The 14,391-nt window shown below is 36.1% G+C and overlaps 1 protein-coding gene across 1 annotated transcript; it reads left to right on the forward strand.

Moving 5' to 3' along the window:
• The first annotated feature begins 771 nt into the window (after positions 1-771).
• Positions 772-2,077, forward strand: LOC108847753 (putative F-box protein At3g10240). Its single transcript, XM_018621084.2, has one exon. The coding sequence runs from the start codon at positions 843-845 to the stop codon at positions 1,971-1,973; it is 1,131 nt and encodes a 376-aa protein (XP_018476586.1). The 5' UTR covers positions 772-842; the 3' UTR covers positions 1,974-2,077.
• The last annotated feature ends 12,314 nt before the right edge of the window (positions 2,078-14,391 follow it).

Consider the following 14,391-nt stretch of genomic DNA (forward strand, 5'->3'; position numbering starts at 1 on the left):
CTTTATAAAATTTAGATATCAAACTTATTAAGGTTTTTCGAAAAATTTAGAAAATTGTTATACATATTTAAGAATATCTTATTAAATATAGATATAATTCAATTTTAGTAAGATATTCATAAATATATATTCATGTAAATACTCATTTGTGAAAATTTTATTAAATGTTATGAAGATATTATACATATTTATCGGTATTTTTCTAAAATTTTGGAAGATTTATACCTTTTTTGTCACAAGGAAAATTTATCCATATTTATCAATATCTTTATAAATTTAGAAATATATTATAATATTGGGAAAAGTATTTCTAAACTCAAGTTCATGAATATAGCACAATATTCAAGAAGGTATTGCCGAACTCAAAATTCAGAAAATATATATTCATGAAAGTTCTCCTATAATTTTTATAAGAAAATCATTTTCTAAAAAAAGTCAGATTTTTTTTTTGAAAAAAACTTTGAAACAAAACTTTGGATTTTTTTCTAATTTAAATGATTATTAATATATCTATATAGTAAGATTATATTTGGCATTTACCTCTTTAGTGAAATTTATCTTGGTATTTTGATTTTTTGTACTATTTTGTGATAAAAGAATCTAGTGCTATCCTAGATTTTTCATCATTTTAAATTATTAAGATTGAAAGAAAATTATTATAACATTAAATTATTAATGTAGATCTATGTGTAAAAAGATGGCAAAAAATCTAGTAATAATACATTAAAAAAAAGTAAAATCCTAGACCTAGAGCATATGGCGTATATAAATAAACGATAAGAAAAGGTCGTGAAGAAACCCAGCCTGAACAAATCAGGCTTTGGAGTCCTGACCAAATAAAGATGGAGCAACAACCGACATCAGGTTCTTCAATTCCTAGCGATCTAATCTCAGACATACTCTTACGTTTGCCTGCCAAATCTGTTGGGAGGTTTCGTTGCGTTTCGAAGCTTTGGTTATCAATCACCACCGATCCATGTTTCATCAAGACGTTTGGAACTACACGGCCAAGTCTTCTACTCTGTTCAATGAAAGGTCAGAATTTGTTTGTTACCTCTACTCCACAGCATTTTCATCAGAGTTCGATCAGGTCATACTCTTCTTCTCAGCCTATTCATCGTTATCCTATGAAACTTCCGGGAGAACAGAGTTACTTCTCTTGTATGCATTCTGTCCACGGTCTCATCTGCATGGAAGATTTAAAATCCAGGAAGCCTTTTGTTTGGAACCCTAGCATGGAGAAATTATTACAGTTACCCAAACCCAAGATGAGCTCGAGAAATATAAACGTGTTTTTTGGATATGATTCAGTAGAAGGTAAACACAAAGTATTGTGCCTGCCCTATAGAGAAATTTGCTACGTCGGCAGAGTTTTTACTTTGGGATCAGAGCAAGAATCATGGAGGACGGTTAGAACAAACTTAAAGCATATGTGTTGTGGCTATGCTTATGGTCGATGTATCAAAGGGGCGATATATTATCTAGCCTATATTCAGCCAGAGAATAGTATGGTTGTAATGAGCTTTGATGTCAGATCTGAAATATTCCATATGATAGAACTACCCTTGGGAATTGATTATATTGACTACGATGTGCTGATATCTTATGATGGGAGATTAGCATGTATTGGTGGAGATGATGATACAAGATTGTGGATTTTGGAGGATGCAGATAAACACAACTGGTCGTTTCAAGACTTTCTCTTACCTTTAATTGAGTGGGAATTGAATGTTTGCTGGAATCAGGATGTATCATTTGAATATAAGTGCGACCGTTTCGAACTAAAAGGTTGCACTCATGCAGGTGAGTTTATTTATGTACCTTCCATTGTTCATGAATCGTCTTATATTATATTCTACGATCCGGTGAGAAACAGTTGTAGAAGACTCAAATTTGAAGGAATCGTGGACGGAGAATTTGGGAACACTATGCATGTCTTCCCGGATCACATTGAAAGTCTTATGTCTTTTTAACAATTTATTGTTGCTCTTTTTCTTGGTTTTATTTTTAAAACTTTTTATAAAGCATGAATTGCACATGCTAGGAACATTACAAACTGTGTCTCAGATAAAATAGCATTTATCGTAATTTTTTCGATTGTCGACAAATGCTGTGTACATCACATTCGAAAGGATGGATATGTTTGCATACAGAAACAAAAGTGACTTTACTATCAAATTACGAATTATTTTATTTTTATTCGGAGAGGAGAGGAGAGTTTTACGGAAGAGCCAGTGAACATGGTATTGAACACAAACATAGAACAAATACTTTTTGTCACATCGTTTGTTTGTCGCAAGAACATATATATGGAATGGAACAAAAGGAAAGAAATGCCTTTCATCTAAATTTTGTAGTGATTCAAAGTGAATGGATGATGAATCTTGACGCTGCCAAGGTATGAGTGATTGCATGAAAGAGGGAAGAAGAAACAGAAGTAATATATACCCATAAAGTAATAGAGCAAAGGAATATATGAGCCACAACGTCAAACTATGAGAGATGACAATTTTAAGAAAATCTGTCATGAGATTACATATTCAAGGCAACAGTTAGATATCTAAAAGGAATCCGATTGAGCTGATATTCTGCTAAGATCTAAATGATGCTACTGTCTTGAAATACAACTGTTGGTTTCTGTTTTATTCGAGCTTCTTCAACCTGCTCCAGTTATAGCTCATCTGAATTTTCAGATGTGATTAGCTCTGGTGGAGACATCAAACGGGTGATGAAGGAAGCTTAAGGGAGAACTACACTTGAAAAAGCTCAAGGGTAATGGTACCTTTCACTTCTTATTCTCTAAGTAATTACAAGTATTTCAGATGTGCTGTAAAAGAACGAATAGTTTTTGTGCTTAAGTTGAATAATATCAAATTTTGGACTCGGTTATGGTCTCGCCACAGGGTGCGTTAGTGAGTAATGGTGATAGGAGATCTCGATAGATCATTCATGCACTTTTCGTAAGCAACTTGAAACTTGGAGACCACAACCATTCTAAGAGAAGATAAGTCTGATCATGAGGCTGTTGATTAAACAGAGTACATGGGAAAATCTATTCAAGAACTTGATCTACAAGTGTTGCATTCCTAGCTACCGTCTGATGCCCCTTCAGTACCAACTGTCGATCCAGGAGCTGAGGTCTTATAAATGGTCAATGGGTGTCTGTCAGTTCATTATTCTCTTAAGCAGATGAGTATAAACCAGTATGAAGAGAGCTTGTTCAGATGCGAGGAAAACAGATTTGAGTTGAACATGATGTTGGAATCTAGTCAAAAACCACTTCACGGCCCTGAATTTACAGTGTATTGATTGAATTTATGGTAGACATGGTTTTGACGTGATAGACATATTACATAAGAATCCAGCCACTGAAATTCATTTAGTATCTTAATTCATTTGAAGCAGAAAAAAGATAAAGTGAAGAAATATTGATAAGGTTTGAGAGCAAAGTATGAGTTGCAGGTTTCTGGATTCTGAAAGAAGTGAGGTTTCAAATATATATATATATATTTTACAAGCTCTAGACAAGGTTGATGAATGAAACATGGAATTTAATCTTACTCAGCTTAGGTAATGGAAAGGAATGCAAAGAAAGCTTAATTCATATGATCTTGGAATGTGAAGTTCTGTGAGACGTTTTAGAAGCCTTGTGGTTCTAAAGAAAAGAATATCAGGTGTGTGAGTGTGAAACATGGTTTTCGTCTGGCTGGTTAAACAAAAATCTGACAGAACATCGAGGGTTGCAGGTTTATGGTTTAAATTGAGTTGCAGGTTTTCTCTGAAATTCTGAAAGCAGTTAGGTTAGGGTGAAGCACTACTCCGAATACAGTAACTTCTAATGTGAATGATGGTAGCATCTATGTGTGCCAGTAATATCAGATACGAAAGGTTTCACTAGAAGATTCACAGATTGTGATGAATTTTATAGAGAATCTCGGGAAAGAATCATACATGTGATTTATACTAAAATTTTCAGAGGAGTCGGTTGAAGAAGCTGGAGATCTTAGTCTCAGTTATGAAAGATGCAAAGATGTTGAACTCAAACGACATCTCTGATTGGTAGCATTCAGGAAGAGAAGTCAGGAGTTGACGAACTTGTTTAAAAACCCATTAAAGAAGATGAAGTGAGAGATGGAGACAAATTGGTCTGGAAAGAAACATCGATTATGCTGAAATTCCGTTCTGATATTTTTTCGAGAAGGAGAATAGAGCTGTGGTAAGAAAATCCAGTCTCAAGCTTGATCAGGCTCTGTTAGCAAAACATTGAAAATGCTGATTTCGACAATGATGGGCAAAGGTTAATGAATGGTACTGATGGTACCAAGTCTTGGGAATTGTTGCAATACGATCAGTTACGCCTGAACATGAACTAGCTCAGAGAAACATTTAGAAACGAAGGGACATTCTTTTTTTCAATAAACATGATCGTTCTGCAACAGAGAAACATAACTAACGACAGAGTTGATCTGGTTGAGCTTAATTATGCACTCAAGCAGGGAAATATAATTCTTGTTGAAGCGTTTCTTAAAGGAGAGTATATTGATTTTTTTTTTTTGAAACTTTATATTGGATCTTTTTAGCCTTGTGATCTTGAAGAAGATTATCTCATTGTACCTCCCAAGAACATAACCGTTAACGTTGTAAAACGTTTGATTGATTAGTGGATGTTTAGAAGGAGATGCTACTCCAAGACGTAGCGGTGGAAGTTGTGAACTTGTTATATCCGTGTGTGTTCATATATTAGTTTGATTTGTTAACCAAATAATTCCAGAGATCAGGTCAGTCATCCGATCAAAATAAGAGCTGTCTAGTCTCCACAGATTCGAAACCATATCATGTAATACTAATTTTCTTACCAGTCATCCAAAGATCTCTGACACAAAAGTCAAAATCTTTTCTAGCTAATCTAACAACATCTAGTAAACCCAAAACTTTGATAAAGAAAACTCAGTTCCCTAGTTGAATACACTAAATCAACAAAAAGATTTCAAATCGAATTGGTAAAAGAGGACTCTTTGAACAAATTTCTATTAATTGGAAAAAAGCTTTTCGGTGATTAAAATAAAGCCAATTAAATATTTCAAGTTATTGTATTAGTGGATTTCTCAAAGTAATAGGAATTTTTTTTTTAAAGAGAGAAAGTAAGAGAGAGTCAGAAAAAAAGCTGCATGAACTTCTGAAAACACAACTCCGGTGAGAACCTTTGGAACTTCATATGTAGTCAATTATCCAGATGTGAATGGTTTTGTTTTTTCCAAATTATTAAATTTAGTTTTTTAATTAAAGATCTATTAAAATAATAATATATAACCAATGAAATGCTTGTATTGGGTTCGGTCTCAAACTTCTTGATATTCATGCGTTAATCTTTAGTGGGGCATTTAACATCTATGTATTGTCATCACTAAAGAGAGGACCATGATTCTCTAGAAGTTAAAAAAGATAAAAAAATGTTTCAGATCAATAAATTGGGTCATAACATTTTTACAAAGAAAAAAAAAATTGGGTCATAACACTTTGGGTCATGGACGGATCTACATGTATCAGGGAGGAGGCAACTGCCCCCACTAAAATTAGTAAATTATTTAAGTTTCTAATTAATGTGCCCATTCTAATTTAAAGTTTTGATCCCATTCGTTTTTTCATGTATGTATTTTTTCTTTTTGTGAACTATTTGTTTTAAACTTTAATAAATACTAGATTTTGATCCGCGCTTCGAAAGCGCAGGTATTATTTTTCACTTTTATAAAATATATTATTTGTTTGTAATTATTGAATTTATTTATTTTAATAAAATTTTCTTTATAATAAATTCGACACATAGAGTATCTCTGATAAACTATGTATTACTCTAGTTTTGTTTTATTCGCTCTTCAATCAACATATTTATTTGGCTTGTTGTTAAAATAAATGATTATAGACTTTGATCTCCGCACCTCTGCGGATGTATATTTTAAAAAATATGATGATATTTTTTTTTCATGTAATTATTAGGGTTTGGCAAAATGAATCCGAAGAACATAACTGATACCAATCCGTAAATATAGTACCAAACCTGAACATAAATTGATTAAATATTCGAATTATTCAAAATTTTGTTAGTTAGAGAACCGAATCGGATCCGAACCGAAGTATTCGTGTACCTGAATTTATCTAAAAATATATTTATATACTTATATATTAATTATTTTTATATTTAACGTATATAAAACATCAAGAATGATACTTTTAAATTGGTTTAAAATACTTGAAAATATATATAGATAGTCAAAAACAAATATCTGAAATAGTTAAAGTATACTCAAATCACCAAAAATACTTAAAATAATTATTGATTTCGTATCCAAATTTTTAAATCAAATCAATTGATATGTTAAGCTTAGGTATTCTGACATATATTATTTAAATTTATAGGTAATATATTACTTTATTTATATATTTTGAGAAATTTTAAATATATAGTGATTTAAAACTTTAAAAATAATTTAAATAGGTTATCCAAACCCAAACCAAACCCGCAAAGATCCGAATCAAACTCAAACAAAAATTTAGAAACATCCTAGTAGAACTGAAACTTTGACCTCGAAAACCCGAAACGCAAACCGATCAGAACCAAACCCGTATGGATGTCTGAAAACCCATCCTTAGTCATTATTATATATCATATAATTTCATCATATAATTAATTGTATTTTATATGTACCATCATATAAGTTATCATATAATTAATAGTATTTAATACGTATTATCATATAAATAATTACATATATTATATTTTAAAAACTTAATATGAAATATAAAAACCATAATTTGAGTTGGTATTTCAAATTGGGCTTTGTATTGTATTTTTCATATATATATTGAAAACATTTTTTTATAATGGACTTAATAAGTTAAGTCCATTACTTTTTCTATTTAATACTACTATCTTTGTTTCCAAACAATTTTTTTTAAAAGACTACAACCAATGTTTCCAAACACAACAAATTTTTTCAATACTCTTATCCAAGTATCCAAACACACCGAAATTGTACTTCAGCTTTAATAAGATAGATACAAATTCAGTTGAATTTTTTCTTTTTGGATCGAGTGTGGTCTTCGGTTCGTGGTTTCTTTGGTTTGTGGCTTTGATAAGACGGATGAGATCTCGTTTGGAACGATGATGCTCTCCGAGTTAAAGACAAAGCGTTGAAGAGATGTGTTGGTTTCGAAGGAGGCTCTGCGGAAATTTGAGCTCCGATGAAACGTGGTTGCGGTGGTGATGCTCCGGTGAAGTCTCGAGATGATGAGGGTCAAGTTGAAGCGGAAGTGGCACGTGTCGTCCTAAATGGTGTTGATCTTTACACGTGTCCGGCATCCTTGATCGTGGGCCTATCGATGTAGTCCGGTTCCTTTTGTTTGGGCCGCTGGTCCTTTTAGTTTCTCTGGTTTGGCCTGTGGTCTTGGGCGTTTGTTGTTTATGTTGGTGGGCTTCGGCCATATATCTGGACTTAGTCTCTTTTTAATATTAAAAACTTGATGGCAAAAAAAAATAAAATAGAAGCTATTAGTACAGGTGTCTATCATGGCAGATGAAGAACGCTTGTTTTCAGTATGTATATAATTTTATGATGTATTTAACGTAGGACTTTACTATTACTCTCTTTTTATTATTGTTCTTTGGCAAAGGATACAATAATGATAAATACAAAACATACTAATTACTATCTATCTATCTATAGGGAAAACGGCCAATTCCACCATGAACTTTACCTCCCCATTGTTTTCATACACGAACTATCGGATTAAGCCAAAACCACCACGAAGTAATTTTTTTTTTGAATTTCAACCATAAACTTTGACAATTTGGTTAATTGCTACATAACCGAATATGATTTCGGTTTACCTAGCTTCCGGTGATGGTGTGGCACACCCGAGCCTGTAATAGGTTTGGTCGGTTTAATGTCAAACCAATTTAAGAAAAAAAAAATTAAAACAACGTAGTTTTGTTCTTAACTTAACACACATACTTTAAAAAAAATTAGGGTTTGTCGTGAATCACAGAAACAAAACGAAGAAGAAGGAGGAAAAGAGAAGCGACATGGGAGACTGAAATCGAAAAGCAGAGGAGTAATTGTAGGAGAGTTCGAGTTAGAGTTGGCTTAAAGAACCGAGGAGTATTTTCTGTGACTAGCGAGTCTGTTGACAAAGCCAATTTGTTCTCAAACCAAACCAAGTGCTCCAACGATTATGATCACATCAGTGAGGCAAACTGAGTTGGTGAAACAGGAAAAGAAAGTCTAGAATTTCTTGTATGTGATAAAAGTATGGGTTAGTGGGAGTTGGTATGAAGTTGACAAAAGTGTCGATGGGTTTTGTGCAATATAAGATGTAAAAAGCTTTTGTACTATGAAGTTATGCTTTCAATGAAAAAAAACTTTGTGCTACTAACTAAAACAAACACCTTTAAATCTGTGAGCTATGAGTGAGTTTCTTGATCAAAAACAGTCATTTACAGCACTGATCAAAAACAGAGTCTGAAGCTTTTCATGTTTTTTCTGTCAAAAGCTTGTCTTGTGTTTTCTGTAGGAGAGTTCGATAACTTATCGTAGGAGAGTTAGAGTTATGAAGCTTGTCTTGAGTTTTCTGTCAAAAGCTTGTAAAGTATTGTTCCATATTTTATGTAGTAAGAAGATGATCTTGTAATGTATGAAACCTGTTTGCTTCTATTTTAAACACTAAAAACAGTGGTTTTGCATAAATAAAACAAGTACCATTACCCAAAAAAAAGTCTTGGAGATGACATAAATGAGTTTCAAAACACATCAAACATAACCATAGTCTAGCAAACACAATAGAGACTAGAAAAAGACAGCAAAAAAAAAACATAAAATAAAGATTTTAGTCAATCACTTGGCTAAGAATTGGTTGGGAGCTTGTCTTGTTTTTCTTGGGTGGACGTTGAATCTCAACACCCACAGTAGTGCAGCCTCGTGTGTGGTGTCCAGCCGTTCCACATCTTCCACAGTGAATGGTTCTTTTTGCTCTAGAAACTTTTGTTGGAGACTCTTATGTAACCTTTGATTTCTTCTTGCTCGGTGACTCGTTCTTCCCCTTTATCCTCTTAGGAATCTTCTTTCTTCCTAATGCTGAATCTGTATCTCCTGTCGTTGGAGGCACAATCACAGCCTCATCAGTCTTGTTCCAAAAATTCACACCATGAACAGCTTCAATCGGCGTTTGGTATTGCATTCTCCACTTCGAAGTGAGATAGCAAGCACCAATGTAATCCTCTTTCTTCCGCTTCTTCTCTACAATAACTTTCAGTGCATGACGACAAGGCAACCCAGACATATCCCATTTTCTACACGTACACCTACGCTCCAACATATTTACTTTGTATGCTGAGTTTTTCTCCTTCACTTCAAAGCTTTCATGACCACAAGGATATACCTGACACGGCCTGATCTTTGTCTGCTCCAGTTCTACTTTCTCCACTGCTTTAATACTAAACTTTCCTTTGTGTTTCATTGATATAATCTTTCTTGCCTCTATCCGGAGCATAGCTCTTCGGCGTATTGTCTCTAACATCTCCACAAATGGCATATATCTTGCAGGGTCTACGGAATGGTTAAAGGATTCAGATATATTGTTACTTACATCATCACATGAAGATGTTGGAGAAATATGGTGATTTTGGTGCCTTTTGGAGTCTTTCGCAGTGCAAAACTGCACAGACGCTTCAGATGTTTAGCTCTCGATGGAGACCTTTCCACCGTTTGATTTAGCCCATCTTTTGACACAAGCTATAGATTTGAGTTAGCTTTCCAATGCCACCGGTCTAAGGTCAATCCGCATCCTGTAGCAGAAGTTATGCCCGTTTTACTGAAGAGTGATCAGTCTGCCTTGCGAGAGGAAGCTGTCGAGAAAAGAATTGTATGTCGATCGATGCAACAGAGTGCATGTCGATCGACAGGGACATCAGAATGTGGGCTGAGTATATTTTATGACCAACTGAAGCCCAGGAGTCACCAAAAAGTTACCAAAATACCCTTGACGACCAGAAACCCTATTTATGTTATTTCTAAGCCACTGTTGACGGCTACGCTTTCTACGCTATCTTATTTTCATTGTTTTTAGTTTAGGAGAGAAGAGAGGAACTCCTTCAGAGTCCTCTTGGAACTCCTTTGGTTTTTATATCTATTATATTGCAATTTCATCTACTCATCTATGATTTCTGTGACAACTATCATGTCTGAGTAGATCCACCTGTTAGGTTTAGGGTTCAGATAGGTTATAAGGGATTAGTCCCAAATATAGAATTGCTAAGTTGTGGTATTAATCATTGAGACTGTTCTTAATGCTTGTTCTTGAGTAATTAACCTGAACTTGATCATAGAATCATTAGGCACAAGTGAGAGCTTGGTCTCTTATCTGACTTGTCTTCTCTGATCTAGGATTGCTAGATAACAGCGAGAGCTGGTTTAGAAGCCCTAGCGAACACATATTCAACCCGCGCATTAAGCCTACTAGAAGCGCATCGATCAATATCCCGACAGGTGAATCGATCGACGGAGCGAAAGGTGTATCGATCGATACTCCTATAGAGTCATCGATCGACACTTTCTAATTAATCATCCCGACATGTGAGATCATTGGATCTAGTAATAGATAACCTATACAACGAGAGTTGATATGTTATTCTTATAGTTGAGTTCTATAATATCATAATTTAGTATCTATATCATTATAATTCCAACCTGAATAGAAACCCTAGATCTAGCTACCATCCTTCCATAAAACAACTCTTAGTTACCTTCTGAACAACTGCCTTGTTCACTTTGCTTTCATTTATTTATAAAATTCATATTTACTGTTTTATAACTGTTTGCCTAGTTTAACCTTAATATCTATAGTTTAGTGTGTGCCCTAGCTCTCTGTGGATTAGATTCCTAAGTACTACAATCGAACCTCTTATTTGAGAGAGTAAGATCACTTGTTAGGGTAATTTGAGTGATATCAAATTTGGCGCCGTTGCCGGGGAGCAAGGATTCGCCATTAGGCTTGATAAATAGGTTTATTCTAGGTTTTTTTTTACTGTTTTAAGTTACTTACGAAATTTTTTTTCTTGTTTTTCAGGTACATGCCAATTAGTACCAGAAGGACCAAGGGAGAATTGCTTTTCTTCTCAGACCCAGCACGTTTGGACGCTCGATCCGCAAAGAGAAACTCGCAGCATCGATCGATACCACTTATACATCATCGATCGACACTTGTGAAAGAGAGTCAATCGACACATCATCTGCAACATCGGTCGATACCAATCTGCGAGCAACCATGAGCGAGATAATTATGCTACAAAGGGATGAGAATGGGGACCTGCATGACCAGGATGGTCATCTGCGTAATGCAGCAGGTCAAAGACTTGATGCTCAGGGGAGTGTAATTCCTGACTCTGATACTGATGCTACAGGAGCTGCTATACCTATAGATGGGGCTGATCGACAAAGGACACTGGCTGACTACAACAATCCTGAGGAATACTATTTCAACAGATCAGCCATTCGTCTACCAGATATCCAGACACAGAATTTTGAGCTGAATTCAAAGTACTACACCCTCGTGGCACAGATACCTTACTCTGGATTATCTCACGAGCATCCTATGGACATCTAGAAAGGTTCGAGGATCTTATTTCTCTTATCTGTATGGATGAAGTCCCTGAGGACTACTTGCTTTGCAAGCTCTTCAAATACTCACTTGTTGGAGAAGCTTCGCATTGGCTTAAGCAGCTACCACCAGGATCTCTTACATCCTGGCCCGACATCCAAAATGCATTCCTGTGTAAATTCTTTGATGAATCACGGACTGAAGAAATAAGAGATAAAATTTGGACATTCTCTCAGGGACCTACAGAAGGCTTCAGAAGCTCTTGGGAGAGGTTCAGGAGCTACCAAAGGGACTGTCCACATCATGGTTTTACGGAGGTTCAGCTGTTGATGAAATTCTGCAATGGTATTGATGTGCAATATCATGTAATGCTGGACACTGCAAGCTAGGGGAACTTTAGAACAAGGACCATAAAGGAAGCTCAGAGACTGATTGAGAGCTTGGCGTCCAACACCAGTGCCAAAAATCTAGATATGCACAGGATAAAATCAGTTGTAAAGGATGACAACAAGATCATTGAGGCTGAGACTGGTTCTGTACATGAAGTCTCATTTGTGGAGCATGCTATATACCAGGATGAGAACCAGTACAATTTAGAAGAGATGAAATTTATGCTAGAGGAGCGCTTGAAAGAACAGCAGGAGATCACTAAAGAGCTTAATCTGCATTTGAATTCTCTCTACAAAGACGTGAATGGAAAGATAGACATCATCGATACCCGTTTCAAGATGTTGTGCACCCAAGTTTCTCAGATTGAAAAAACTCTGAAAAATGAAAATTTTCTTCAAAGGAACGACACTGTTCACTTCGGTACTGTTCACGCGGGCACTGTTCATCCGAGTACTGTTCATCAAGGTACTGTTCATCCCGCATCGATCGATACTGTTCATCCGATATCGATCGACACTGTTCATCACGTGTCGATCGACACTGTTCATCATGGCACTATTCACCGAAATAATGTTCATCGCGACAATGTTCATCGCGGTACTGTTCATCGTGACACTATTCATCCCGACTGGGAAGAGCAGCAGGTCGATTCCAGATGGGATAACTACTTTGGGGAAGTAGTAAAACATGAGAAGTTGGAAGACGAAGTCTTTTTAGTCGAAAGTTGCATGTCCATTGGTAGCTCGTACTTGTGTCGATCTACACCATCAGCTGAACATCGATCGACACCACTTTTAGGGTCATGCAGTATTGTTCAAATTCAGAGCCACTCAGATTTCGCTGCTCAACACCCACATCCTCCCATCACGTACCATGCTAAAACATATGACGTCGAGCAACACAAACAAAACGGTATCGATCGACCTCCACGGGAAAGCATCGATCGACAGCGGCTCACTACATATCTAGTGTGTTTACCAGACCCTTATGCCCACGGTTCGAATGCAACTCGCAACCCATCTCAGACGCCAGTTTGCTTAAAGACAATGGAGAAGACCAGACAGCAACCTGCAGATGCACTAGACCAAAAGCAATTGGCTCTAGTTGAAACTTCTTTCGTTGAGAGTGTTGATCGACGACATCCACCTGGTATCGATCGACACCAAATGAACGGACATGAACCTGTCATGGAACGGCAAGCAACAAAAGAAGTGATTCAGATTGGGATGAGGTCGAAAGCTAAGAAACTCTATGTTCCTCAACACCTGAGGAGAGAAGCTAACAAAGCTGAACTTGATGGATTTCACAAGAGGGTGAAGAGAGTTCCTAAGGGTATGAATTTTGAGGAAGCCTATTATAAGTACAAACTTGGTAATTTCTTCAGAGAGAGCAGAGAGACAGAAAAGGACATGGAGATATTATTCAACAAGGTCTGCCGTAAGCCTAAGAGGAATCTAAAGAAGGAACAAGATCCTGGAAATTTTCTGATTCCATGCTCTATAAATAACCAAGATTTGCCAAACGCCCTCTGCAATACTGGATTTGCAGTGAGCATCATGGCTATAGACACTGCTGAAGTATTAGGATTAAAGACGGAACCTTCAAAAGATAGTTTTGCTTTCATTGATAACTCCAAAGCAAACTCAGCAGGCATGATCAGGAATGTTAAAGTGGAGATAGGAGAATGCACTATTCCTGTGGATTTTCATGTCGTGGAGCTCAAATCAGGCAGGACATCTTCCATTCTTCTTGGAAGAGCCTTCATGGCTACAGTGGGAGCAGTTTGTGATCTTAAGAAGAATAGGATGTGCCTAACTAATGTTGATGAAAATGTCTTATATGATCTTGTGGAGAAGAAGAAAAGTGAAGATTTGATTTCATGCATAGATATTTTTGGAATGCCAGCACCTCTAACATATGCAGATCGCGAGCTTGCGAAATCAGGATCAACATCGATCGACATTCAACTTTCAAGATCGGTCGACAATGAGCCTCACGAATCGACCGACACAGAGCCTTTAGAATCGGTCGACAACATCCAAATTTCAGAACAGAACAAGACTGAAAAGTCTAAGTCTAGGGGAAGACCTAGAAAGAGGAAGAAGAAAATGAAAAGAAATATAGATGTATATTCTCTATCATTGGTCCCTTCTCAGTGTCAGGAGGAAAATCTTGAGTGTAGAGTGCGCCGCAGAGGAGGTCCAGCTTCTTTTGCTAAGGTTAGAGTGATATATGATCCAAAACTGAGAGACAAAGGAGAAGCGTCTGCAAGAGCTTTCATCAACTTCATCAACTGCATCAACCAAATGAGGAAGAGAGACACAGAAACTTGTTTTGGAGCAAGTTCACATC

The sequence above is a fragment of the Raphanus sativus genome, chromosome 1 (assembly GCF_000801105.2).
Source record: "Raphanus sativus cultivar WK10039 chromosome 1, ASM80110v3, whole genome shotgun sequence".
Lineage (NCBI taxonomy): Eukaryota > Viridiplantae > Streptophyta > Magnoliopsida > Brassicales > Brassicaceae > Raphanus > Raphanus sativus.

What these genes read in the sequence shown, in the direction of transcription:
- LOC108847753 (XM_018621084.2), top strand. Translation starts at nt 843, where the DNA reads ATGGAGCAACAACCGACATCAGGTTCTTCAATTCCTAGCGATCTAATC.